Below are 26347 nucleotides of genomic sequence, written 5' to 3'. Positions count from 1 at the left end.
TGTGTGTGTGTGTGTGTGTGTGTGTGTGTGTGTGTGTGTGTGTGTGTGTGTGTGTGTGTGTGTGTGTGTGTGTGTGTGTGTAAGGAGCCCCATAGTGTGTGTGTGTGTGTGTGTGTGTGTATGTGTGTGTGTGTGTGTGTGTGTGTGTGTGTGTGTGTGTGTGTGTGTGTGTGTGTGTGTGTGTGTGTGTGTGTAAGGAGCCCCATAGTGTGTGTGTGTGTGTGTGTGTGTGTGTGTGTGTGTGTGTGGGTGGGTGTGTGTGTGTGTGTGTGTGTGTGTGTGTGTGTGTGTGTGTGTGTGTGTGTGTGTGTGTGTGTGTGTGTGTGTGTGTGTGTCCGGTAAAACCTGTTTTTTTAATACATTTTTGTAGGAAAATGAAATGGGATTTTTACTCAAGTCGTGACCCATAAAGATTGGTTGTGACCCACTGTTTAGGAACCAGTGACAGGGGGGGGGGGGGGGTCCATCTTTGAGAGGTATGATAGCCTATGGCTATTTCACAGTTTAAATGAAACACTGGAAAATTTTACTTAAGAGTCAACTTGTGTATAAAATTATCACAGACAAGTGTAGAAATAAAGAGCTATAGGGAATATGAATATCCATATCATAGTCCTTACTTATTTGACATGTTTAGAAATATAATAGGTTAGGCTATGGCGTCATCTTTTGAAGCTGGCTCGTCATCCTCACTGTTTGAAGCATCATCCGAGCTCTCGTTTAGTATTTTAAGTGGTACTAGGATGGCGTGAGGGGAGATTCGTTTTCGTTAGCTGTTCAAGTTCATAAATAATGCAGCGTCTCGTATGCGAATGAATGATGTAATGGTTAAGTCTGCCACACTGACTGAATAGGCGCACATCTGGACTTTCATAACGGCACCATGTGCTCGGGTGCCGGTTGCCAAAATCGATGAGAGGATAATAAGCCACTACTGTTTTTGGAGGTGATTTCGCACCGACACCTGTTTTAAGAGTAAGTAGCCTTGTTATATCTATTCAGTCTAGACAGCATGCTTACAAAGATTACAATGCATCCTTCGCATTCTATTGAGTTAGACTCAATCTGGAACGGCGGCAGGGTGTGTGGGGTGGTGATGCTAGAGACAGATCATCATATCGGGTTGCATGCGTAAAAGTTCGGGGTTTGGCGCACGCCACGTCTGCCTGTGGACCGGTCCACTGTGTGCTGTGTGGGTCCTCCAGATGGGGTGACAGCTCGGGGAAACGGCTCATAAGTAGCAATCTGTCAAGCTGTAACACCATGCTGAGAGGAGAGGGCTAAATGAGACAATGAGGTTCAATTCACCATTCAAGAGACATGATGATGTAGCCTACAGAAGACAGGAGGAAAGAGCGCCGATGGTTAATTAGTTTAGTCTCCCGATTTTGAATATTGTCGCCGGTAAATAGCCTGTTAACCCAGTGGATTGTTTATTGAGAAGAACAACAATAGCCATGAAATTTCCACTAGAAACACCAATGAAACAAGTTAATTGGGACCCAGAGCAAGGTTGGTAAATAGGATCATTTTGGCTGAATGTTTTATCATCATAAAATGCATGTGCCAATTAAAACTTGCAGGTAGACTAAAATGCGGGTTAATTTAGAGCCTATAGCTTATATATACGTAGGCTATATGTAGGTCTATATTTCTTTTCTTTAAAAAGAAAATACTATTTATTCGTATTGCTTTTTTGTTTTGGTTTGTTTTGTTCAAATGTCCTTACATTTTCCACTATTTTTCATGCTTTTGTTACATAAAAAAGGAGCTTTAAGCAGACAAAGCGTCTATAGGACTAGGGTTCTTTCTTTCTTTCTTCTCCATCCCCTGTGGGCTCAGCTGTGATGGGCAGTGCTGCCAGGAGAGCGCGCCCCTCATAGGGAGAGATGCCCACCCCCGGGAACAACTGAACTGCATGGGCAAAGAGCCAGAAATAAGACATTATAGCGAAATGTACATTAGAGTTACTTTCTATACAGTGGTTCTCAAACTTTTTCATATCAAGGACCCCCACACATATTAGCCCTTGGACCCCCATTTGAAAAGATAGACAGAGACCCTCATAAGAGAAGATTTGTACGGTATAGCAGTGATTTTCAATCATTTTAATTTCAAGGACCCCCAGTTTGTAAAATGAATGTTAATTTAACTCTGAGAGTGTACAAATGGGTCCATTTGGTTCCATTTGTACACTTTCAGATACCCATAAGGGTCCATTTGGTTCCTAACAATCATTTAGCCTGGGACCCCCTGGAATTCCCACAAGGACCCCTGGGGGTCCCCGGACCCCACTTTGAGAAACAATGCTAGGATGATCTTGTGTTTATTCATTTAAGAATTGCTCACAACTGGTTATGGTTTTAGGCATTATAGTCTGTTTAGACCATCTATATTTTAAGCTGGCATCCCGAATAATAACAGAATAATTTCCAGTTGTTATTCGGGATGCCAGCTGAAAATAGAGCCTTATCACAGCAAGCTGTTTGCTCAAGGTGTGAGATGCAACACTTTTCAAGTGTTTCGGTTTGAACAAACACCTGTCTTGATATAGACTACAGTGTGTGTTTTTAGCCCCCACTCCAACACTTGTTCTTTATGGAATAAAAATAACTATATTTTATGGATAACAAGGATACCATGCAGTCAGACATTCATCTGGTATGCATGGCAAGGCTTACAGGAGGCATATAGCGTCTGGCAGAGGACTGAGAGACTAGGCTACTATCTGCTAAAAGCATTACTCTCTGCACAGACTAATCTAATTTCCCAAAATCAATAAGTGGCTTCAGTGGGTTGAATACAGTTTTACACGAATGCAGCGTATCTCATTACATTTGAATTGAAAACTCATCAATGTTGGCGTGCCATGGTTTGGAATGAACAGTCTATATTTATTATACAGCTGGTCCTTTGATTTGCCCTGCACATCTGGGCTGAAAACGGAAGAATGTGATCATGTAAATACAGTTTTCTGATGTCCTCTGCTGTGATGTATGTTATTAGGCTATAGACTCTCCATGGGGTTGATTTATTCGATTTCATTCAGTTTCATTCAATTAAAGTTGAGTTGAAAAGCAATTAATGTCATTGTTAGTCAGTCATGAACTTGACCCAATTTACATTTGCAATGAGGAAGGGTTTCATCAGTAAATGTTCTATAACGTCCATCAGAATTATAGTCCTCGCTAGAGTAGAGAGGATAGTGTACTATTAGAGTACACTCCTCCTCTACTTCGCCGCGCTCATGCGCTAAAAATAGCTCCCTGGCACCGTAAGTCATGGATAGTTCAAAATGCCAATGTTGAATCTTCTTTGCTCCTGCCATAATTGCTTTAATTGATTCACTTGTGATGTTAGGGACCAAGCAGTGTGGAGCAATGAGGAAACAGGAGTTGTAGCTGGAAACCCAGGTTTTTATTTGCCCCAAAAAATGCTAAAACATTATGGACCAAGAATTCACTCTAGGCCTATAAAACAGGCCAATGAAATATAAATATCACAATATTAGTATTTCAAGCTTGGTGATATATCGATATAATCAATAATATGATATGAGACAATAGCATCTGGAAATGTGGTTGTCATAATATGTTTATTTTTTAAGACATATTACCTGGGCACTTCAAAAATGACTACCCAGATAAAAAAGGATGGAGCACTCAACTGGTCTGCACGTTCATTTATTAGAGCGACAGGGTGACTGACGTTTCGACGTTTAGTCTTCCTCAGAGTCCTCTGTCGCTCTAATAAATGAACGTGCAGACCAGTTGAGTGCTCCATCCTTTTTTATCTGGGTAGTCATTTTTGAAGTGCCCAGGTAATATGTCTTTTTGATACATTTCGTCCTTGTTGAGCACCAATGAGTCCTTTTGCCTGACTGCTGGCTGAAGCGTGCAGACATCTCCCACATGTTTATTTTTTAATTATGATTATGATGCTGGTTATTGTCATCATGCATTTTGATATGTCTGTCATGTAAAGCATTCGTCGTTATCCAGAATGGCATCAAATTACATCAAGGTACTTGGCCAAAAATATTGTAATATAGTTTGTCAATATCGCCCAGTCAACAAGATGTATTGCTCCCGTAAGAGAATCACAGACTTCCTGGATGTCCTTGACTCATCAGGGTGGGGGTGAACAGTATGAGGGGCTGTGTGTGTCAGGCAGTGTGTGTCCTGCTCTCTGTGAGCGCTGCTTTTTACACTTCACATATCAAGTGGTGATTGGGTTGCACTTGCATCATTGTTGGCCACAATCCTTCACAGTCTATCTCCATTGGCACAAAGTGCTAATCTTAATTAGCACTTTGTGCACTTCTTTTTAGAGGGGTGGGAGCCTCACTGGTGACAACTTGTGGGCTCTGAAAAGCTTATAGAATGCTTTACATACATAAGAGGATCTAAATATGGCTTCCTCCTTGGTGCTGTCCCCCACCTTGGATGACCTACGCCATCTTGCATGCATTTATTTCACGGGCGATTTCGGGAAACCAATGACCCAAAGTGGCACTTACCCCACTCTATATGGTCTATTAGAGAGATTGCATCCTGGTTTCCTATGATATGGGGAGGTTTTTCATTTTTTAAGTGTCACGTTTTTATGGTCCCGAGGCTTTGCTTGTCTTGGAAACGTGATGCCAAATGGAAATAAATTGAAACAGACAGTTCTTACAGTTTCAGAGTTGAATTAACACTCAGGATTTTGCTTTGTAGACTGGGGAATATAATATTACCTCCAAGCTGGGGACTGAGGGGCTGCAATTGAGGAGACTTATGGTTTTTATCACTTGCCTGCTGGGATGTAGACATTTCCATATCCCCTATGGTACTGTACGTTGTTGGAATAACGTTTTTGCTGAGGCCATGGGGAGGGTTGTGCAAAAATGACAGATCAGTGCAACAAAGAGAGATTGCGATCAGACACAACTCAACTCAATGCGGATAGGATAGCCATACTGTCGGTATATAATACATGTCTATATTAAGTGTAAAATGCTACGACAAAATAACAGTTTGATTATAGTTTGTTCCCCTTTCTCCCTCCATCTCCATTCCAACTTAAAATACAAACAAAAGTTAATAGATGATCAATTGAGAAAAGAAACTCATAAAATAACAAAACAAACAGCACATGTTTTAGCAGCACAGCTGCTCGGTGTCCATTGTTAAATCCCCATGCAGGGTCCTATTTTGCATGTTTTAAGTACAAGGTCTTATGACTTAACTTCAGACCTGGAGACGTGGCCAATGCTGTTTTGCTATTTTGAGTGGCCAAACAGCATTGGTTGCAGGTCTTGAGTTAAGTCATGTGCAAAATTGGGTCCCCAGTTTTAATTTACCTGAACCAAATTGAGCTGTAAGGGTCAATTTGTAGACTCTCAGAATTACAGATAAGGGTCCATTTGGTTCCTGTCAGTCATTTCCTGGGGTCCCCCTGGGGAACCCTGGCCATAGAGCATGCAGAGGAAACGCGTTTTCCTTCCCACTTCCACTGAACAGGCGCTCTGACCAACCTGTTAAGAGTTACTATTTGCAGTGACAGAGATTCCCCTACCCAACCAGTTATATTGGATAGCGTGCCCGGTCAAGCCAACCCCTGCTTAATCCAGACGCCCCAAGTTTACTATTTCCTATATTTCAATATAATTCTCAGAGCCCATATTCCTTAAATGCGGTCATCAATCAAGACCTCCAGCATGAATGATTGACCCGCATTCACCACCTTTTCTATCTGTCTCCCTCTCTCTTCTCCCAGTGGCGGTCCAGACCAACCTGGTCCCTCCCAAGAAGGCCCCGGCCGGCGCGGTGAAGTCCAGCCTGGTCCAGGCCAGCGTGGCGACCATGCAGAACCCCATGGGCTGCGACCTCAAGGCCAGCGGGCACTGCCCGCTGCCGCGCCTCTCCATCTCCTCCCGGTCGGCCAGCCTGGTGGCCAGCATGGACACCAGCTACGACAGCACGGCCGCCATGCTCCACTCAGTGATGAAGTGGAAGACGGTGCTGAAGGTGTCCGTGGTGGTGGTGCTCTACCTGGTGTGCGGAGGTCTGGCGTTCATGGCACTGGAGCAGCCATTCGAGGCGAACAAGAAGACCAGCATCACCCTGGAGAAGGCCTCCTTTCTACACAGGCATCCCTGCGTCAGCCCCGACGAGCTGGAGTCCATCATTAAGGTGAGAGGCTTTGAGGAAGAAAGATTAGCGCTTTGTGCTACTGGAGAAATTCTGTGAATGTGCACACATAGACATCAAAGGGTGCTCGAGCCCCTGCCCTTTTATCCGTCTGTAAAAAGTGCATGAATGCAGTTTTTGCTATGGTGAAAGAAATGCAAATGCCCTCTTTCCATGCCATAGCTGAAGGCAGCATCCTGAACTTGAATGCAGCATCTTATGTTGAAATCAAGAAATGTCTAGAAATCAAGCATCGAAAATAGCCGACCTCCAAGCTCACAACGCGCCGCAGCGCGACGTGTTGTGAGCTTGGAGGTCGGCTATTTTCGATGTTTTCACCAAAAGGCCCTTTTCGAAATTTCAGCCCCTGCCTCTCTAACATTCTCTGTACGTCCCTGGTGATTGTTCACTCATAAAAGACATATTCTTAAATATAAAAGGCAGATTTCTTGTGTTCTCTTTTGAGCAGCACTGTCAAGGAGTTACATGTTTACCTCTATCAGATGAATCCGTTCTTCTATATAGCTTCGTTTTAAGTGGAGGGCCTGCATTAATGGTACAGTCATTTTAACCACTTTAACCTCTCTTACTTTAACCTCTGTCTCATGCTGACTTCACAGCGTGTTTAAAGTGTAATGCTGTTGACCATTAATAATACTAATCAAACTGGTCATTAGTGCCATTCCCGCTGTTGATGAGTCACTCAATGCAATTTATAGAGATACTTTTACACCATCAGGACACACACACACACACACACACACACACACACACACACACACACACACACACACACACACACACACACACACACACACACACACACACACACACACACACACACACACACACACACCCTAACTGCCGCTGGGTTAGTCCACTGTTTACTGTACAGATATTGATGTTTAAATGTCAGGGGTTGGCTTACAGGCAAGTACATCCTTCAATAGCTCGCACATTAAGTCATTAAGGTCTCCATAGAGATAGCAGTATCTTTAATGCTCAGTGACACTTCATCTATTGCCAAACATACGTTACAGATCTTATTGGGTTGTGCAGTAGCCGACTTTATTATGTAACCCAGCAAGTAATCATAGAGAAAAGGGCAAATAGGTTATTTCTACTGAAGATACTGAAATAGAACAAGTTCACGGTGTATCATTGTGACCTTTTCACAGTGTTCACAGTTGGCTGGTGTTAACCAGCCATAGTGTAGGCTTCAGCTCTGTATTGATTTTATACAACTAAAGGTTAAATGCTGAACAAAACAAAAGCTCCAACAATGAAAACCAGTACATATAAATATGACATATTTCCATTCTGAAAAGAATAAGTTTAGAAGATAGAACCAATTTTTATGTTTACATTTGTAGAAAATTGGGTTATAATTGTACACTGACAATTGAATTACCATGCAATTTTATTATTATTTTCATCTCAAAGATCAATCCTAAATGTGTTGTAATCCAGAGTGGGATTTTCTACATCCCACAGACACATTACTAAATATAGAAAGAGGTTGGTCGCAACAATGTATTTTTTATAAGAAACTGAGGAGGTTATGTCTTGGTTATATAGTCTGATACCAATGTTCTACACCTGACACCTATTATCCTATATTAATAGCATCTTCAGACACAATTCAGGATCAGGATCTTTAAGACAGCAGGTTTGCAGGAACCGCCCCTATCTTTATATTACAAAAGAGTAAGTGATCTACTTCCGGGTCATGTATCGCTAACTTAAATACCAAACCACTTGGCCAAGATGTACTACATATGTACTAAATATAGCTTAAAAATTCAAACACCCATGTCACCTTTGCAAGATGTCGTTTCCAAACCTCTGTATACAGTTGTATTCGTTATTACCCTCATATTTTGCCTCTGTATAAAATAGTCCGCCGGTCAAATATGTCCGACCGGAAACGTGCGCTGCGGCACAATAGTTCCGCCACAATAGTTCCCCCCCAATTCTTTTTTTTTTTTTACGTTTTTTTTTTTTTTTTAAGTTTTTTTTTTTAACTTTTTTTTTTTTTACTTTTTTTATTTTTATTTTTATATATATATATATATTTTTTAACTAGATGTGAGCGGCCCGAAGGGCCGCCACCCTCTAGTTTACTACAATTCTACACAAGACAACAGTTGCTGCAAAAATGGATGGATGGAAACTAAAAAGATAATAAATTAAACAGCATAAATGTATAAATCAAAGAGATGCTTCCAATCAGGCTCTAAGATGAACCTCGGGTAGTAGACCTGTCGCTGAACCCATATCAGAGATAATTGACACCCATAAACGATGACCTCTATACGAAGACGTTGATTTAATTTGTCTGAGGCACTCAATCTCTGCAAGGTCCCACTTGTGAATCCTTTCAACTCATCACATATCCGATCCTGGCGTTGTGTAAATTTGCCAATAACTGGCAAGACAAATCACGTATGCTACTGTAGCATTTTACAGTGTCATTTTACAGTGTCACATATAAAGCTTTGGCACGTGAGCGCGGCAAGGGTTTCGGACAGCACTGTGATATCACCTAATATGAGTTAAGGATCAAGGTCGGTACATCAAGCTGACATGTACAGCATGGAACCAGAATTGGAAAATGATTTGAGATCTGGACCTGAGCTTAATGGGCGAGGTGTGAAGTTGTTTGATGACAGAAAAGAGCTGGACAGAGATCAGTGCAGCCTTTCTCACACACCGGGGCCTTGTGATAACCGTTTATCAGCCAGTGGATTCATGCAGCTTGCTCACAGGATGTACCACAAAGATAGCAAAGGGGATATTTTTATATTTTTCTTCGACAGCTTATCGTACCAGGAAAGGATATGGACACAGTTCCCGTAAGAGAAAATTGGAGTAACCAGATAACCCCAATGAGAGAGAAGCTACCGGTACCATGTGGCATGTGCTCCAGGGGTTCGATTTGGTGGGGATGCGGCGGTGGAGGGGGGTCGGTTTTATCCCTGCTTCTTATCAGACTGAATTAACTACTTGAAAAAATTATGTTGACCACATTAACTTTTAAATACAAAGAAATAATGAAAATAGCTGATTTACAAACTCACAATGCATGGCAACACAATGCATTTTGATGTTGTAGATCAGCTATAAGTATAGTCTATACACTATAGGGCTTAAGTGGTTAAGAAAATGTCCGACCCGGCGTTGCTCTATTTGATGAGGGATCTTCTGCCACTGCTCCAGCAAATATTTAAGTCCTTCTACATCTGTGTCACTCTTTCTGTCTTTCTATACTCCACTTATTCAGTATTTTGTCCCATTCTCAGTTATTTTCTCCTTCCCTCGTGGTGATAAACCTCTGAGTCATATAACGGTTATCAGAGTTTTGTTAAAAAAAAATCTGTAATTATTTCCACTGAAGGAAGGTGTAAATATACTTTTAGCCCTGTTTGCCTGGGGTCCACTGGGAATCAATTATTCGTTACAGGAACAGTCAGAGACCTCCCCCATTAGCATCAGTTGTGATAATAGCAGTTAGTTGAGTGTCCTGGATGTTCAGACTCAGATACTGTCAGCACGGCTGAATTCATAAAATGGCATTCATTCATTACTTTAGTAGGCTATACAGAACGTGCCAGCCTGGGTCTCTGAATGGGATTAGTTACACTATGACATAACATGAATTGAATGACATTGAAATAGATTCAACATCCACTTAAATATTATGAATCGGACTATTTATTTTTCCCACTGTCTTGGTGTTTTCTTTCAACAATGTGAACTACACAGTAAAAACGTCTGTTTCAAATTTAATAATTTGAAATTATGGGAGTGTACAAATGGTACCAAATAAACACAAACCCACTTGTAACTCTGAGAGTGTAGAGGGGGAAAAGAGCAGACTAAGTACAGAGTAAACGGTTAAGTTTATTAGGTAATGACGGTTCAAGTGGTTAAATATCTGAAAACACAAATTGACATGAATCCAAAATACACTGATGATTGTGCTGTCAAACGGTGAAACTATATGGAATCTATGAAAAGGTTGTGGGGGTCCCTGCTTCATCTCTATCTCAACTAAGGGGTCCTTGGCCCGAAAACGTTGAAGACCCCTCGTGTATAGGCTTTAACCAAGCCACATTACACGCTCACACTAAAAGGACTTTTGTGCTGTCTTCGGAAATTGCCCACAGGCCATACAGTACACGTGTTACAAGCACTCTCACATACTGTTAGTCCTGCCACACAGCGGCAGGCCTCTATAGCACACTGGGGGATGGAGACAGAGAAAGGGTGACTCATTCTTGTCAAACTGTTTGACAAGATTTTGAGGAGTGTTGTGTGTGTGTGTGTGTGTGTGTGTGTGTGTGTGTGTGTGTGTGTGTGTGTGTGTGTGTGTGTGTGTGTATGTGTGTGTGTGTGTGTGTGTGTGTGTGTGTGTGTGTGTGCGGTACATGCATGCCCATGTTTGCCTCAATATCAGCAGTGTCCCACTGTCCACCCACTCACAGTGCAGCTGCCAATACAGTAAAGCTAATTGGCTGTTCTCACTGTACCGCTGATATGACTCAGACTGTGGCACAACATGAAGCCATGTCATCACCAATCGTTGCTTTGCTTTTTGATGAGTCACTTAGGGCCAAAGTGGCGATGGAAATATTAGGTTTGAGCCCATTTCCTGTATTAAGCCCATCAATGACGTGAGAAGACAGACACCCTGTCAAACAATGTTGTTCATAGTTTTGCCATATAAAACATAAACATAGACAATTCACTCTCAAGATAAAAGTTCTTGAAATGGCTTTGATTAAATGGTTCCTCAAATCCACTCCCCCGGTAAGAATAATTCTGCCAGGTAAGCCGAGATGAAATTGACTCAGGAGAACAAAAAGGACGGTGTTCATTTTCATACTGATTGTGTTTAGTCTGGATGTGCTGAAGCGGAGATAGAAATAAGCTAGACGCTAAAGGAAAAAAGAAAAAAGCAGACATTTGATGTCTTGTCTTAGCCCTGGGTTTCCACATTACGCTGAGTGCCTTTTCATGATGGACTGGGCTGTAATTCAATCATAATGGGCAGCTAGAATGTTTTGGAAGGGGTAGTAGGAGGTAATCTAGCTTGGTCCATTTGTCCAACCCGAATTTACTGTATCATAGTTCTGCAAGAGAGAAATATGCTGTATGTTTAGACTTGAAAGAGACAAAGGTTGTCAAGGTATTAATTAATCAAACATCTCCATCTCTATTTCTGTCAGTATGAATCTGAGCAGATGGATAATGCTTGGTGCAGCCATATCTGGCTGGAGACTTTCAAACCACAAATGGATACTAGACACTCCATTAGGGAGCAGATGTACAATAATATCAAATATTGTATTGCCTTTGTATTATTGCCAAATATTTATTCATAGGTGAAAGGAAGGAGGTCAATTTATAGCACTCAGTAGATATTTAGCTACAGCAGGGGTCTTCAACAGGGGGTCCGGGACACCTAGGGGGTCCTCAGAGTTACTACAGGGGGTCCTCCGAATCTTTGAGTGATAGAACGTTTTTTTCTTTTTTTTTATTTTTTTTATATTAACCACTTGAACCCTAGTGTCCATATTCTGAGAACTTTAGACAAAAATAGAAGCTCTGCAAGGCGTTGTGAGCTTGTAGATCGGCTATTTTTGGCAAAGAGCTTTGGTGTAGAGGGGAAAAGGATTGACAAAGTATTGACGGTTCAAGTGGTTAAATATCTGAAAACACAAATTGACATGAATCCAAAATAAACTGATGATTGTGCTGTCAAACGATGAAAATATATGAATCTATGATAAGGGTGTGGGGGTCCCTGCTTCATCTCTCTCTCAACTAAGGGGTCCTTGGCCTGAAAACGTTGAAGACCCCTGAGCTACAGTATACTGTTCACAGTAACGCTGTATGCTGGCTCATGTGAGGGAAGGTGAGGGACAGAGTGAAGCTTCATGCATGGCTGGGTGAGGTCACCTGGCATGGCGCCGGAGAGCCACACGCTGAGAGGATAAACATCAGCAGCAAGTTAATCTGGTCTCTAATGATCCTGCATTGCGGTACGACACTGCCCTGTGCCAGAACACTTACTGTACAGTTAGTGAACCGGTGCCACCCTTCACCACTTTCACTGTATCGTTGTATAACAAAGTATATACAGTAGACCTAGGGCTTAAGTGGTTAATGAGAAAGAATACAAGGCAAAAAGAGTTTCATCCTCACGTGCCAACAAAATTGAAATGCGATGTTGTGGGCCAGGCACATCACTAATGCAGCATGATGTTGTGAGAAGAAAGACAAAAATAGACTTCCTCATGAAGTATGCAGACACTGGGTATATTTATGGAACTCTCCCCTGGCTCCGGAATTAGGTTATTTGGCATTAAATCCATAATTACCACTTTGATATTGTCTGTACAAAACAGCTGTGGCTGCTGAATCTCGTGAATTAGCACAGCTGTAATTGGCTAATTTTAGAAACAGATTTTAAGAACAGCCTCATTAGGGAGGCTGATTCTGGACCAGCATTCATATTTATGAGAAGGCATGTGCCATGATGTGAAGTGATGTGTAGCAATGGTACTAAAATATGCCAGGAAAGCTGATACAATTTAACAAGGGGCAAGTGAGTGCCATAAAAATTGACAGTGTGCACAAATCAGAATATATTTCCTTGTTATGGAGCTTGTCAGCACCCTTTCATTTACCCCATAATAAATAAATAAAAACATGTCAGTAATAGTACTGAAGAACTATATTTTAACCACATGAACCATAGGATCCCTGTTCTGACTGGGCTTGTCATAATAGGTGAACATTCTGCAAAAATATACAAGTTTGCAATTTTCTTTTTTTTAAAGAAAAGAGGAGACCAACAATAGACCCCTGTGGACACCAGTCAACAAAGTATAGGGTTTAAGTTGTACGCCCTGTCCCTGGAAATGTCTTCACATCAGCAGGATTGAAAAGAATTTTATTTCAGACCAAATAATAAACCCTAGCTGCGTATTGTTAAAGGACCCATTAACCGTGAATTTGCTGAGAGATGTATGGATTCGGCTTTTTACAGACCACATAAAGGGAGGAGAATGGGAGCAATGATGCAGCTAATGTGGAGAACTGTATAGCTGGTTAATGTTAAGAGGTTAAGTGGAGCAGGGAGTACTCTTCCGAGCACAGGTCTCCGGCAGCTGCAGGTAGGATATTGTGGCCTCCTGGCGGCGCTATGATATGCTTAAGTGAAAACAAAGCATGGCATGTCTTTCACGGCAATCAGACGCTGCATTCATGATTTCAGGCATTTTGTTCCGAAAATGTGTTTAGCAAAAGTCGACCTGCTGGTGGCACTATAACAGGCCAATCTGAAAATGGTGACATTTGTTCCTCGACCAAGTGGGAATCACATGAAAATTGCACGCTGCGTTCATGATTTGAGGCATTTTGTTCAAAACGGACCAATCCTGCAAACTTTTGGAAGCCTAACGCTAACCCCATTTAGGATGGAATATGAAATATCAGACAGATCCGTCTTGATCACATGACTATAGAGATACTGCGTACGGAGTTGCGTGATTTTTGGGTAAGATCTGAAGGAGTAATATCAAAAATAATCTTTTACATAAGTCATCCTCCTATATAAAAGGCAGACATGTGAAAAATGCAGGGCAAAGGTTTTTTCTTGGCCTCTAGGGAGTGTGCAGACAAAGTTTTACACTTTCATTTTTATGCCTCCCACCTCTCTCAGAGCAGTGTTTCCCAAAACATTTCCAAAACCCATTTTTCTAGGAATAAATATATATTTTTAGAAAGGAAAAAAAGAAAGAAACAAAGACACAAAATTTCAATAAAAGTTCATAAAAACAAATGTAAAACAACTTAATAGTGAAAATGCTGGTTGAGCTTGTAGGTCTGCTATAATCTTTGTAAGCTTTGGTCCTGGGGAAACAAAAATGTATCTTTTGGATCTCAGCTGGAAAAGTTTGGGAACCCCTGCTCTATAGAAGCCATATATAAGCTAAGCCCCTGATCACAACGGTTGACCAGGGATTTCTAGGATACTGTGGGTTGTGCATTTACAGTACTAGAAGCTGGGCCGCCCTTTGGGCGGCCCAGCGTCTAGTCGGCGACCTGGCCAACTCGGAACAATGTAAATAGGGAATGAATGCCCCGCCCTTTAATTCAAACCCCATTATACCTGTTTTCATAGGACCCGTTTTGACCATCTGTCTGCCTGTGTCCATTTATGCCCATATATGGAGATATCTGTATCTGTCTGTCTGTCTGTCGGCGTCCATTTTATGTCCATATATGGAGATCACTGCAGTTATAGTTCTGGGTCCATCTTATGCCCATATATGGAGATATCTGTCTATCTGCGTCCATTTTATGCCCATATATGGAGTATCTGTCTGTGCCTCCAACTGTGTTGCAGACACAGTGCCGGTTCCCCCTTTAATGCAAACCGCATTATACCTGTTGTCATAGGACCCGTTTTGAACATCTGTTTGCCTGTGTCCATTTATGCCCATATATGGAGATATCTGTATCTGTCTGTCTGCGTCCATTTTATGCCCATATATGGAGATCTTTGACCATCTGTTTGCCTCTGTCCATTTATGTCCATATATGGAGATATCTGTATCTGTCTGTCTGCAATCCATTGTATGCCCATATATGGGGGCATTCATTTTATGCCCATATATGGAGAACGCGCGTGCCGGTGGGACGAACGGTTCTCGAGATACGCGGATTACATACATACATACACACTCACAGAGATTTTTTGTTGACTCATGTGGCGTACGTGATGTCAGAGCCTTTTATGAAGTGATGTCACAATGAGTCAGAGCTTTCGCCGATTTCCTCCGGAACAGCCTGATGTCAACAATCAACCCCGCATAAGGAGATTCCGAACGTTTCGCGCCGGTTTGGGAAAACCGCGCGTCGGGTCGGGTCGAGACCCGGCACTGCACTCCGTGCCGCGGCGGGGAACGCGCATGCCGAATCTGAAGCCGGTGGGACGAACGGTTCTCGAGATACGCGGATTACAGACACACAGACAGACAGACAGACACGCAGAGACTTCTCGCATTTATAGATACCGGTAGATATCAACAAGGGTGACCCAAGGATTTCCCTTGACTTCCCTCTATCCCTTCTTTGTTCCACCTGCTGCCCTGCCACCCTTCCATCAAATATTCCCACTCTCCTTTCCTATTGTCCACTCCTTTTCCTTTACCCGCTTAACCTTGCAACTTCACTGTCTTTTGTTCCCCTGTGACCTTGCAGCTTGACACACACACACACACACACACAGGGGTGATTTACTGAGCTTGCTCGCTTCACACTATGATGGTTTTATGGTGTGCTTTAAAGGCAGACACGTGTTTCTGCTGTCATCGGCTGAGCTGGCATGCAACGTCACCGTCCATTTTATTTAAGCCATTGTAGGGCTTACTAGAGTTAAACCAATACCTACACAGGCAAAATATTATGTGCAGAATGATGCTTCCATTTTTTTGCCAACGGTTTGGAGAAGATCATTTTTCTTTCTCACTCTATACTATAAAAAGATTGCCCTTCCATCTTATTTTGTGTTCACCCAATGCCATTTCAATGATTAGGCCCACTGTTACTGTCTTCCATAAATATAATAAAGCTCCATCTACTGCGTTCCTCTTTTCAGCACGCCATTGATGCTGTAAGTGCGGGAGTGAGTCCCCTCGGCGAAACATCGAACAACTCCAGTTACTGGGACCTGGGCAGTGCCTTCTTCTTCGCTGGGACAGTCATCACAACCATAGGTATATCATAAATAGAATCTTAATGTCTGCCCCTGGAGGGAGATTCTTTTGTCATTGGCCACCGTCCACGCAGGACGCAGACACGTCATCTCCCCTGCTTGGAGGGCATGACGTTTCTTTACTCTTGTCTTTATACCCACCTGCTGCCCGGTAATAGGATCAAATCTTCTTTCAGATTATGTTTACCCCCTGTGCCCCCACGTCACCACCCTGTCATTCCCTGTCATCAACATTTGCATCCCCTATACAGGGCCAAATAATTCTTCCATCTTATTGATATCCTCAGGGATAATTAATTTCATTTCCTTGGCCCTAGCAGGATGCTGCTGAATCATGTAAATGTTAAGGCTGCTTGTGGTTTAACTACCTGGGAACATCAAGTAATGCATGCACGCACACAATGCCCTTCCCCTTAGGTGGGCGTGTTGTCCGGATTTGATAATAATATGTGTGACTTTATGTGGCCAGTCTGCAGTGCACCTTTGGAAATCTATGATGTTAGTACTCTGATGTAATTTCCATATTTGGGCCATATTTCAGATTGATCCGAACAATATTGATTTCCATTATAATATAAAAGTTAATACGTTTGTAAGTTTAAAAGAAATATAAAACATAATGTGAAAACAAGTTCACAATGCGTTATAAAGCAGAATTATTATCAGACCTGGCATAGAGACCTCTGTTAATTAACGTTAACCACTTAAACAGTAGGGTTAAAGTGGTTAATGTGTATGACTATCCTACAGTAGATGCTACTCATGCTAGGCTGAATGGGACAACCTGGTTCAGAATGTTTAATTTATTGTATGCTTTGTTGTATTCTCGTGTCACACAATGCGCTGTGAGTTTGTAGATCGTCTATTTTCTACGTGAAACCAGTGTGCATCATTTATAAATCAGGTTTTAAACTTGGTTATTTTTTCTCTCTCAGCTTCTTCATTGTATCTCTGTCACTGCAGGCCCATAATTAATGTAATTTACCCGGAGAGAAACCTAATTATTGTCTGTCTAAGAGCACCATTACTATTAGCCCTGCTCTACAAACTCAGGTGGTCTTACATAAGCGCGTCATTTGATCATATTGTTGCATAAGAATATTGTGAGGATATTCAGGTATTGTAGATTATTTATAACTAAAAGATTGTTTGAAGTTGAAAATAATACGTTTTTGATGGGCAATATTCTATGTAATATTCTATATTCGTCTTCCTTGTTGTTTTCGTCTTTCTTCCCCTCCTCTTCTTCTATTCTTTTTTTTTTTTTTTTTACCACCCTCCAATTTCCTAATACTCATCTTTCTCGTCCTTTTCTCTCTCTGGACAGGTTATGGAAACCTATCCCCGAGCACAGAGGGTGGAAAGATCTTCTGCATCCTGTATGCCATATTTGGCATCCCTCTCTTTGGTTTCTTGTTAGCGGGGATTGGCGACCAGCTGGGGACCATCTTTGTGAAGAGTATCTTGAGGGTAGAGAAAATCTGCAGGGTGAGTTGCCAGTGTTGCATTGTATTGTTATTGCTGTGAATGTCAATGTCAAGTGTATAAAAAGGCACCGATATATATACTCACCACAATGACAAACAAGGGGATTGGAGCCCTATTTGCTGAAAACAGCAAGCTACCTTTGATTCATCCTTTTATCTACATAGTCTATTCTGGGCCACTATTATCCTTATCCTGTATAACGTTTTGCATATTTGACCCCTGACTCTTTAGGAATAGAGATTAGGCGGGTCTGATTTGTTGTCAGGGCCACCAGGTGTGTTGTGTATGATGGCATAGGGATGTGGCTGAGGGATCATAAACAGGAACTGAAATCCTGAGAGTCAAAAAGGAGTGAGAAACTGGACTGAGCAGGAGAATGAGCTCTATCCTAGGGGCCCTTTTCACACCACAAACATTTCAGCTGCATGGGTTTTCTGTGACAAAAGTAAGATTTGCTAAATTAGGTCCCATGTGAATTTATATTCAAGTTGGCTTAGTCTTTGTTCACTGAGGAGTTGGACAAAATTAGTATTGACAGTTGTGTGTCATGTTTCATTTCATCCAGCTCTCAGAGTAATTGAGCTGTAGTGTGCGTCATCTTTTTCAGTATTCTTGATTGGATTGATTTTTTTTTTTTTTTTTTTTGTCTTTGCTTCCTGACCTACTTCTCGTAACTTGTGCCGTTTCGATTTGCTCAGCAAAAACACAGACAGATTAGCCAGACCAAGATCAGAGTGACGTCCACCATCCTGTTCATCCTGGCTGGCTGCATCGTCTTCGTCACCATCCCAGCTATAATCTTCAAACACATCGAGGGCTGGACCACGCTGGAGGCCATTTACTTTGTTGTCATCACCCTCACCACTATTGGAATAGGAGACTATGTGGCAGGTAAATAGGCATGACGCATGAGAAACTGTGTTGGGGAAATGTGACATATTGCATCTTACGTATTACTTTCAAAAAAGTAATACGTTGTGTTACTATAATATATTCTGTGCCAAGTAATGTGCTACTGTGGGTTTTTGCCAACACAATTGTAATTAAACTTCTACGATTGATTGACTATTCACACACATTTACAGTACATGAACAACTACACAGGCTTATGGGGATTGAGTATTGGTTCGACCGGCCGTTGTCCCGACCTCCCGTTGTTCCGTTAACATTCACCAGGTTAACATTCACCAGGTTAACATTCACCAGCTTCGGCAGGTTAGCATTCACCAGCGTTAGTTTTACTAGGTTAGGGTTAGGGTTAAGGTTGGGTTTAGGTGGCCAGGTCGGAAGAATGGGAGGTCGGAACTATGACATGGCACCAGGCTTATATCGGTGAGTCTAGTCTATATACTGTACTGTAGCCCAGCGTGGTTGGTTCTGCTGCTTGTTATGCATTTAAATCAAAGTACTTCTTAACTTTGCACCTTTGAGCCAGCTAGCTCTCTCCCTCTCTGCTGGCATTGTGTTTGTGTATAGTCCCGCCCAGAGCCAAGGTATGCATGCTATAAAGAGAACGGCACAGTTAGACAATTTGAAAACACCTGCTGATCAATTAACCCTGGCACTACTCCCATGAGTCACACACTCATCTCCATCCACAGCAGGGCCTAAATCACATCTCTACCCTCTGCCACAGTCACCCTGGGACCGTGACTACAGTTCCCATTATTGCCCATGGCCAAAATCCTAATAAACAGCTTAAATGTGGGAAAAGAGGACATTAAGCGAAAGATCGGCTCAATGTGCAATGAGAAGAAAAATGTTTGAGAACAGAGGACAGACTGAGGACAGTATTCTCTATTATAAATCGAATGTCAAGGGATTCTACATTGCATTCCAGACAATGGGTGCAGAATACACCTTTTGCAGTCTTTGTACAGGCCCTTGGAAAGCATTAAAACGTCCAGGGGATAGCATACAGTCTAGTACATTTCGGCAAGATATGAGCAACACATTCATAGGTAGTTGATGGTATATGTACTGCAGCTATAAGTCCTTTACTCTAAGACAAATTCCTCCTATGGGGGACAAATAAAGAGAACCTTGAACCTTGATTGCTGTCAGGGGATTTGAAAGGTTACTTGACTTACTTCCCAACCACCAAAGACCCACAAAATGCTAACTTTGTAAAGAAGGAACAAACCAGTGAAATAATTTTCCATACAATCTACATTCTACAACAATTAGCATGTTACAAAACATAACATAGTGTTTATTTGTTTATGTTTTATGTTTTTAATGGACCCTATGTATGGAATCTATACAAATAATTGATTGATTGATTGATTTATTGATTGATTTATTGATTGATTGATTGATTGATTGTCAGCGACGAAATAAAGGAAAGAGTCAAATAACAAGACAATATAAAATATCCACAGAAAGTATAATTCAATCACTGGCAGTCAAATCACCACACACCACATGATCCATGAACATGCCCCTCACCCCCCTAAAATACTCACTACAAGAAATTCTTGGGAGCCCTGTCATATCACAGGACACTAATCCCATATGGATCCCGAGATCCACACAATTTGATTTTTATACATCTAACTTGCAGTGACGGACCAATTTATTTTCCCAACCATGTATTTTACCCTGTTTTGCACAGGAGGGAACCGCAAGATCACGTACATGAAGTGGTACAAGCCCCTGGTATGGTTCTGGATCTTGGTGGGTTTGGCATACTTCGCAGCGGTCCTGAGCATGATTGGAGACTGGCTCCGTGTTCTGTCCAAGAAGACCAGGAGGAGATACCAAGAGGAGGTGGGGTACATTCAATTACATCGTCCATCATTACATTAGATTAACGGAAAATAAAAGGTCACTTACAGTAGCTGCAGCCTCCCCTCTCCCCCGCCTTCATTTTGCCATCTAGTTGTCTTGTCTAGCGTTCCAATGACAAGCCGTTATGAGTTGGTTAGATAGAGAGAGGCCTAGACAAATGACTGGGACATATTGATCTTCAACTTAAAATTTGAATTACTTCATTTTCCTTTCGGAACTTCGTTCTGTGTCAGTGGTAAAAAAAAAAAAAACGTGTGCACAAAAAACACAGTGCACAGATACCCAGGTCAAAAACTACTGCTAAAAAAATCACTATATGATAAACCTATATAATAATAATTAAAAGCATAATAAATAAAAATCCACAAGTCTCCATGTTTGTACGTGTACCGGTATGTGTGTATCCTCAGATACACATACAGAAAAAAGGATTGTTATTATCTGTGGGACGATATTTAATATTTATAACTGATCTATAGACTGTACCAGAAAACAGATTTACAAGAGTTGTGATATGCATCTGTAATAATCTATCATGCAAACAGTATTACTAAGAGGTGGCAAAAATTCCATTATTATTGTTATTGGCATGTAATTGTTATACAGGATTGGTGCTGCAAAAAGAGAAGATCTGTTTAGCAGTTTCCCTATCCAGTTAATCGAAGGATTATTATCGTATTTTGGATACCTTTTCACATAATGCTGTACGTTATATATGTAGATGTTCTATTTGCTTTACCACAGATGCTAAATATGTCAGTTAGATATGTTATTTAGACAAATGCTTGGTTTGATGTTTACCTGCTGCCCTTTTTACTTTGTTGTCCTTATAGCTTTCTTGGCACATTATTTGCACCAACTCTGTTGGCTGACTAGGGTTCATGCTGATTACTATGTTGTAATGCCACGTTTCAACAGGTCGGGGAGTTCAAGGCTCACGCTGCAGAGTGGCAGGCGAATGTACGCGCCGAGTTCCGGGAAACCCGTCGCCGGCTGAGCGTGGAGGTTCACGACAAGCTCCAGCGGGCCGCCACCATTCGCAGCATGGAGCGCCGTCAGCTGGGCCTGGAGCAGCGGGCCCACTCCCTGGACATGCTGTCCCCGGAAAAGAGGGTTGTTTTTGCCAGCATGGACGCCGGACGCCCCTTCAAGACGTCCTCCCAGGAGAGCATCAACGCCAAGCTGAACAACCTGAGGCTGAAGGGGGCCGTCGAGCCATCGCCTGAGGAGAACGTCTTTAGCCTGCGCTTTGGATCCCTCAGCAAGCTAGCCAGGCGGGGCAAGAGCAGAGAGCCAAGGAGGAACATTCCCGAGGATGTGCGGCGGGCGTGTGAGGCCATGCAGAACGGAGGCACCTTGCTGGGGGAGAACGACACGGAAGAAGAGGAGGGCGAGGCCGAGGAATATGGAGAAGGAAAGGTGGGGAACACCAGTCTGACGAATCTGTCGCAATACGCCACAGAGCGCACCAAACTCAATAGCTTCCTACCAGTGCCGCCTAAAGAGCAGAGAGAGACAGACAATACCTCAGAAGGGAGAGACCTGCAGCCACATGGACATTTGAATGTGTAGAGAGAGACACAATGTAAGATACTTAGGGAGAGCAAGGTCCTTTTTAAATATCTTGCACTGTGCCTTTCTGTGTCCTATACACTTTTGGGATTTGCCCAAGGGCAAGTTTATGGTCCCTGTGCCATAATCATCTGAGGATATATAGTATTGCCAAAAAAGAATGAAAGACAAAGAAGGATAGAGGTGAAATACCTAATTTCCTGGACCATACTGTGCTGTAAAATAACATATATAAAAATAACTTTCCTTGTCTCAAAGGACATCTCTTGCCAGCACCCCACCTTCTTTTGCCTCCAGCGGTTTGAATGAAACACATCTGGGCAAAGACAATGTTCAACTGCTCTGTTATTTTTTAATAGTGAGAGCTGAGCCGATTACTCCTACATATGATGTGACTATGCTGCTGTATTATAAGAGCTCCTAAGAAATGAACTATTCACCTTGATTGTGCATGGAAGTTCTGTCACAGACCTGCTGCTCTGTAGCCATTTACTGAAATAAACGTAACTTGAAAGCTTGGAGTAATAGTTGTACTACGACGGTTTGTAGGTTTTTCAACATGAAAATGTACTTCTCCATTTCATACCTATTGGTATTGTTCACCAGAGGCAGGAGAGGAATTCTCTGATATGATATGATTTAAAGGGTGATGGAATGAATCCCCTACTACCACTGTTAATCACCTTTCATGGCATGATTGTTAGCTTCATTGAAAAAAAAACATGGTAGTTCTGTAATTCTTTTGGCTGTGACTCTAGTTACCATTAATGTCATCAAGGAGACTTGGACTTGAATAAAGAATGTGATACTGTTGTTTTCTTTAATTCACCAAGCATGTTTTTCATCTTTGTACTCCATTTTATATCATCCCAACACTTAATTCGAATTTTCATGCGATGAAGACAAGAAATGTGATTTAAAATGATCATGTTACATTTATGTATAAAATGTTTTCTTTTTTTTTTATGAACACAGTCATGTATTCACATTTCAAGTATACACTCACTTCAGGAACACTCCTCATCGAAGGTAAAAATGTCTGTCTGTTCACCTTGGAATGTGTTATTCTTAGTTAAGTTCAAACAGCAGTGCGACACCGTTGTATGACATCACAGAACCGGGATTATGAAAGTATGTGGTTAAACGATTTATACCTTCTCAATTACGATAACAGGTACTAATACTGCTAACCAATGTCTACTACTAAAAGATGTATGGCTTGCAATAAACACATTTCTAACAGTGAATTCTGATCATGTAGATATTGGATGTACTTGTAACCTGTGCTTCTGATATTATTAACATTAACCTAACCATGTCATCATTACTAACAACACGACCTTGCAGACAGTTTATTTCGTGGAAGGAAAAAGGAGTGCCTTTTCTGGGAATAAATATTATAAAGAAAGTTGTTTGTTTGTACTTGGCTGTTGCTTTATTACAGTACATACAGTATACTGTATAACAACATCGACATATTTTAGTTGAAATCCAACTGAAACCATTACTTCAAATCCAGTCATTAACATTACTAACCTATAATACTGAAATTTCTCCCATATGAAATGGACAGCTTTGAGGACCAGAACCCATGCAAATAACCCTGCTTTCCATGCCAAGTATTGTGGAGATGCTTGTGCTCAAATCAAAAGGAATGAGGCTACAGAACAGGCTTCAGAACTATCCCATCACTTAATGATAGATTATTTTCTCCTGGTGTTAGCCATATCAAACACAATCTGGTAACCCAACGGCAATTATTTTCTTTTATTTTACAATGAGATTACACCAGACATAATAGTAGCACGTCACAGCTGACTTGATAGCCTACTGTACAGCCTTTGGGTAATAATTAGACAACAGAATATACAGTATGTTGTTATGTAAGTGACTCCTTGCGTGTTGCCGAATTCACGAAGTGAAATGGACCCCATGGGCTGTGTGTCAGTCTGGCACGGAGCCACTGTCACGTGCGTTAAAGTGTGTTTGTCAGCCGGCAATAAAATAGCCTCAATGATGGTGCCACAAAAATAAATGAATCAGGGTGGCAGCCCAGTGTAGGGAGAATAACAAATGGCATTGGATAGAAATGGCATTGGGGGACTCACCTCCCTCTTTACTTCAATATGGCGATTGATGACCTCCAACTGCCCCCTCTCCCCTCTCTTAAAATATCAAATGTTTCCCTCTACAGTAGCTCATCCTCACATCACCTTTCTTTCCCCATTAATAGCTCATTCATGATGGATTGACCGTGGGATTTAACCTTGACACTGTCGCTGTTATTTGGTTTACAACATAAAATGGTTTTGTCTGTTTATTTATGTCCCCAGACTGCCAATCGATGTCATCAATAGTGTAGCGGGCAGCGGCTGGCAAGCAGTCGTCTGTCGGCAGTCACTCTGTGGACTTACATGATGTCGATAATTCGATATAAGGAACTGGATCAAAGTGTACAATACAATTTGTGTACAATGCAATTTGTTGAATACAGTATGCAACATTGTGGAATTAGCATTTGCCTACATGGCAGTGTCTCGTCCCCGCCCCCATGTCAATCTTCCACTGCAGTAGATGTTGTGTTCAATATAAAATAAGTAAAACTAGTCATTGCCCATTCAAACATACCATGGGATTGAATGTAGGAGTCTCAGAAGTAATGTTGGAGAACCCAGACATATCAGTGATGTCAGTCATCTCCAAATTTGGGCACTGTTTCAGCATGCGGCTGTTACCATGGCGACGACGCATGCGCAGTACAGGTGACGGTATCAGTGATGTCAGTTATCTCCAAATTTGGGTACTGTTTAGAGTCAGTGATGTCAGCATGCGTTTATATCAGACAGACATTGGACAGACAGACATTCGGTCGTTCATTAGTAGCATTGTTAGATCCTAAAAGACAAGAACTGCCCATTCTGATACCCATATGTCATACTGCAAATCAGTGTTCTCCAGACTTGAATTGACTTTGCTCCTATTGTTTTGTCAAGGTTTTAGCCTCATCAGCCTTTTGGTAATTAGGCAACAGAGTATATATTGTTATGTAATTGACCCTTCGCATGTTGCAGAATGCTGACTTGAGATGGACCCCTCTTGTATCTGCCTCCCTATCAATCTTCCTCCATCCCTTTGTAAGGTACCCGTCTGCCTGCGTTGCGGACCATCCCGTCTGTCTACCTGTCACCATCTCCACTATCTCAATCAGACTGTCCTTGAAACTCCTGCCAGACCTGTATCTCTTTCCAAAAGCATCTAATCCTCCCTGCCTCTCTCTCCCTGGCATGTGTGCTTATAGCGTCATACCTGTCGGCTGTCTATCTCCACTAGCCAGGGAAACAGAAGGGGGAGGGAGGGGCAGAGCAGAGCTCATATTTGGAGGCCAAGCTGTGTCCACAGGTCCTCCCTCACGTGACATACTGTACCATGGCAAGAGGCACGTGTGGGAATGTGTGACCTGAAAGTCAAATGTGAACACATTCATAATGATCTGCATTGATCTGAGGCTGAGGTGACATTTAACAATGATGCCTCGGTCTCATTATGCCTCGTTGTGTTGTACAAATTATTTATGTTATCTTATGCTACTTACTATAGTGGAAAAGGTAATGCACACCAGTGGCTGTGGTGAGGACTACAGGAAACAAACTGTTTTTTAAAAGGAGAAAAGGTTACACACTCTGGCTCCATATTTATGAAGTTCTTTTTAATTTGTTGACGTTTCGGCCTGCTGGCCTTTATCAAAATGAACAAACAAACACTGGTCTCTCGTAGAGACCACACCAACAAAAGAGACACTTGATGGGGATCAGACAATCATGATTGGGTGCAGAGCAATCAATTGGCCTTTTCAATCCCCCAAATCAGTGTCTGTGTTAAACCTCTGTACAAATTTATACCAGGAAATGTAGATGTTGTAGTGGCTACTCGACATCCTCACAATAAAATAGTGGTACCTCACTTATATGGTTGAGTTGCTACTAGCATCACTGCCGTACTTGTTAACCTTACAGTATGGTTCTTTGGACTCTGAGGTTCTCTACTGAGTTTACCTGAGTGTACCTCTAATGGTTCTATAGCACTATTTGCAAATGGTGCTATATAGCACCTTTAGGTATACTGTATATAGCACCAAAAGAGGTTCCTAATAAGCCAAAGAACCAATTTTAGTGCTATTTAGCACCCTTTTTGTTTAGTGTGACAGGTTGTAATGAAAATCCCTCCAGGCGGTAACTGAGATTGTGGGAATTGGATGGAAATGATGAGGTCACAGTGACCTAGACCTTTGACCACCAAAATCTAACAATTTAGTTTGAGTTTTTTGTGTTGAGTCCAAGTAGGCGTTTGTGCCAAATTTGAAGAAATTCCCTGAGGCCATACCAGAGATACCTCCGGCCACTGCTGTCCCCGGCAGAGGCAAAACTTTTTTGAGCGGTGGTCACAACGCTCCTATACGTGGCCGTGTGTGTGGGTCTGTCTGTCTGTCTGTTTGTCTGTTTGTCTGTTTGTCTGTCTGTCTGTATGTATGTATGTC

At 41.9% G+C, this 26347-nt stretch overlaps 1 protein-coding gene across 1 annotated transcript; it reads left to right on the top strand.

The window, feature by feature from the left end:
• Positions 1–1457: 1457 nt before the first annotated feature.
• Positions 1458–21813, top strand: kcnk10b (potassium channel, subfamily K, member 10b; the record flags this gene model as incomplete). The annotated part of the gene is made up of 7 exons (XM_080750967.1): positions 1458–1512; positions 5761–6176; positions 15847–15964; positions 17291–17451; positions 18150–18342; positions 20066–20220; positions 21160–21813. 7 exons carry the CDS (start codon positions 1458–1460, stop codon positions 21811–21813), a joined length of 1752 nt encoding a protein of 583 aa, XP_080607093.1.
• Positions 21814–26347: the final 4534 nt, after the last annotated feature.

This window comes from Nannobrachium achirus, assembly GCF_963921795.1.
Source record: "Nannobrachium achirus genome assembly, chromosome: 20".
Taxonomy (NCBI): Eukaryota; Metazoa; Chordata; class Actinopteri; order Myctophiformes; family Myctophidae; genus Nannobrachium; species Nannobrachium achirus.
The sequence above is the reverse complement of the archived record's forward strand: the minus strand, read 5'-3'. Positions and strand labels throughout refer to the sequence as shown.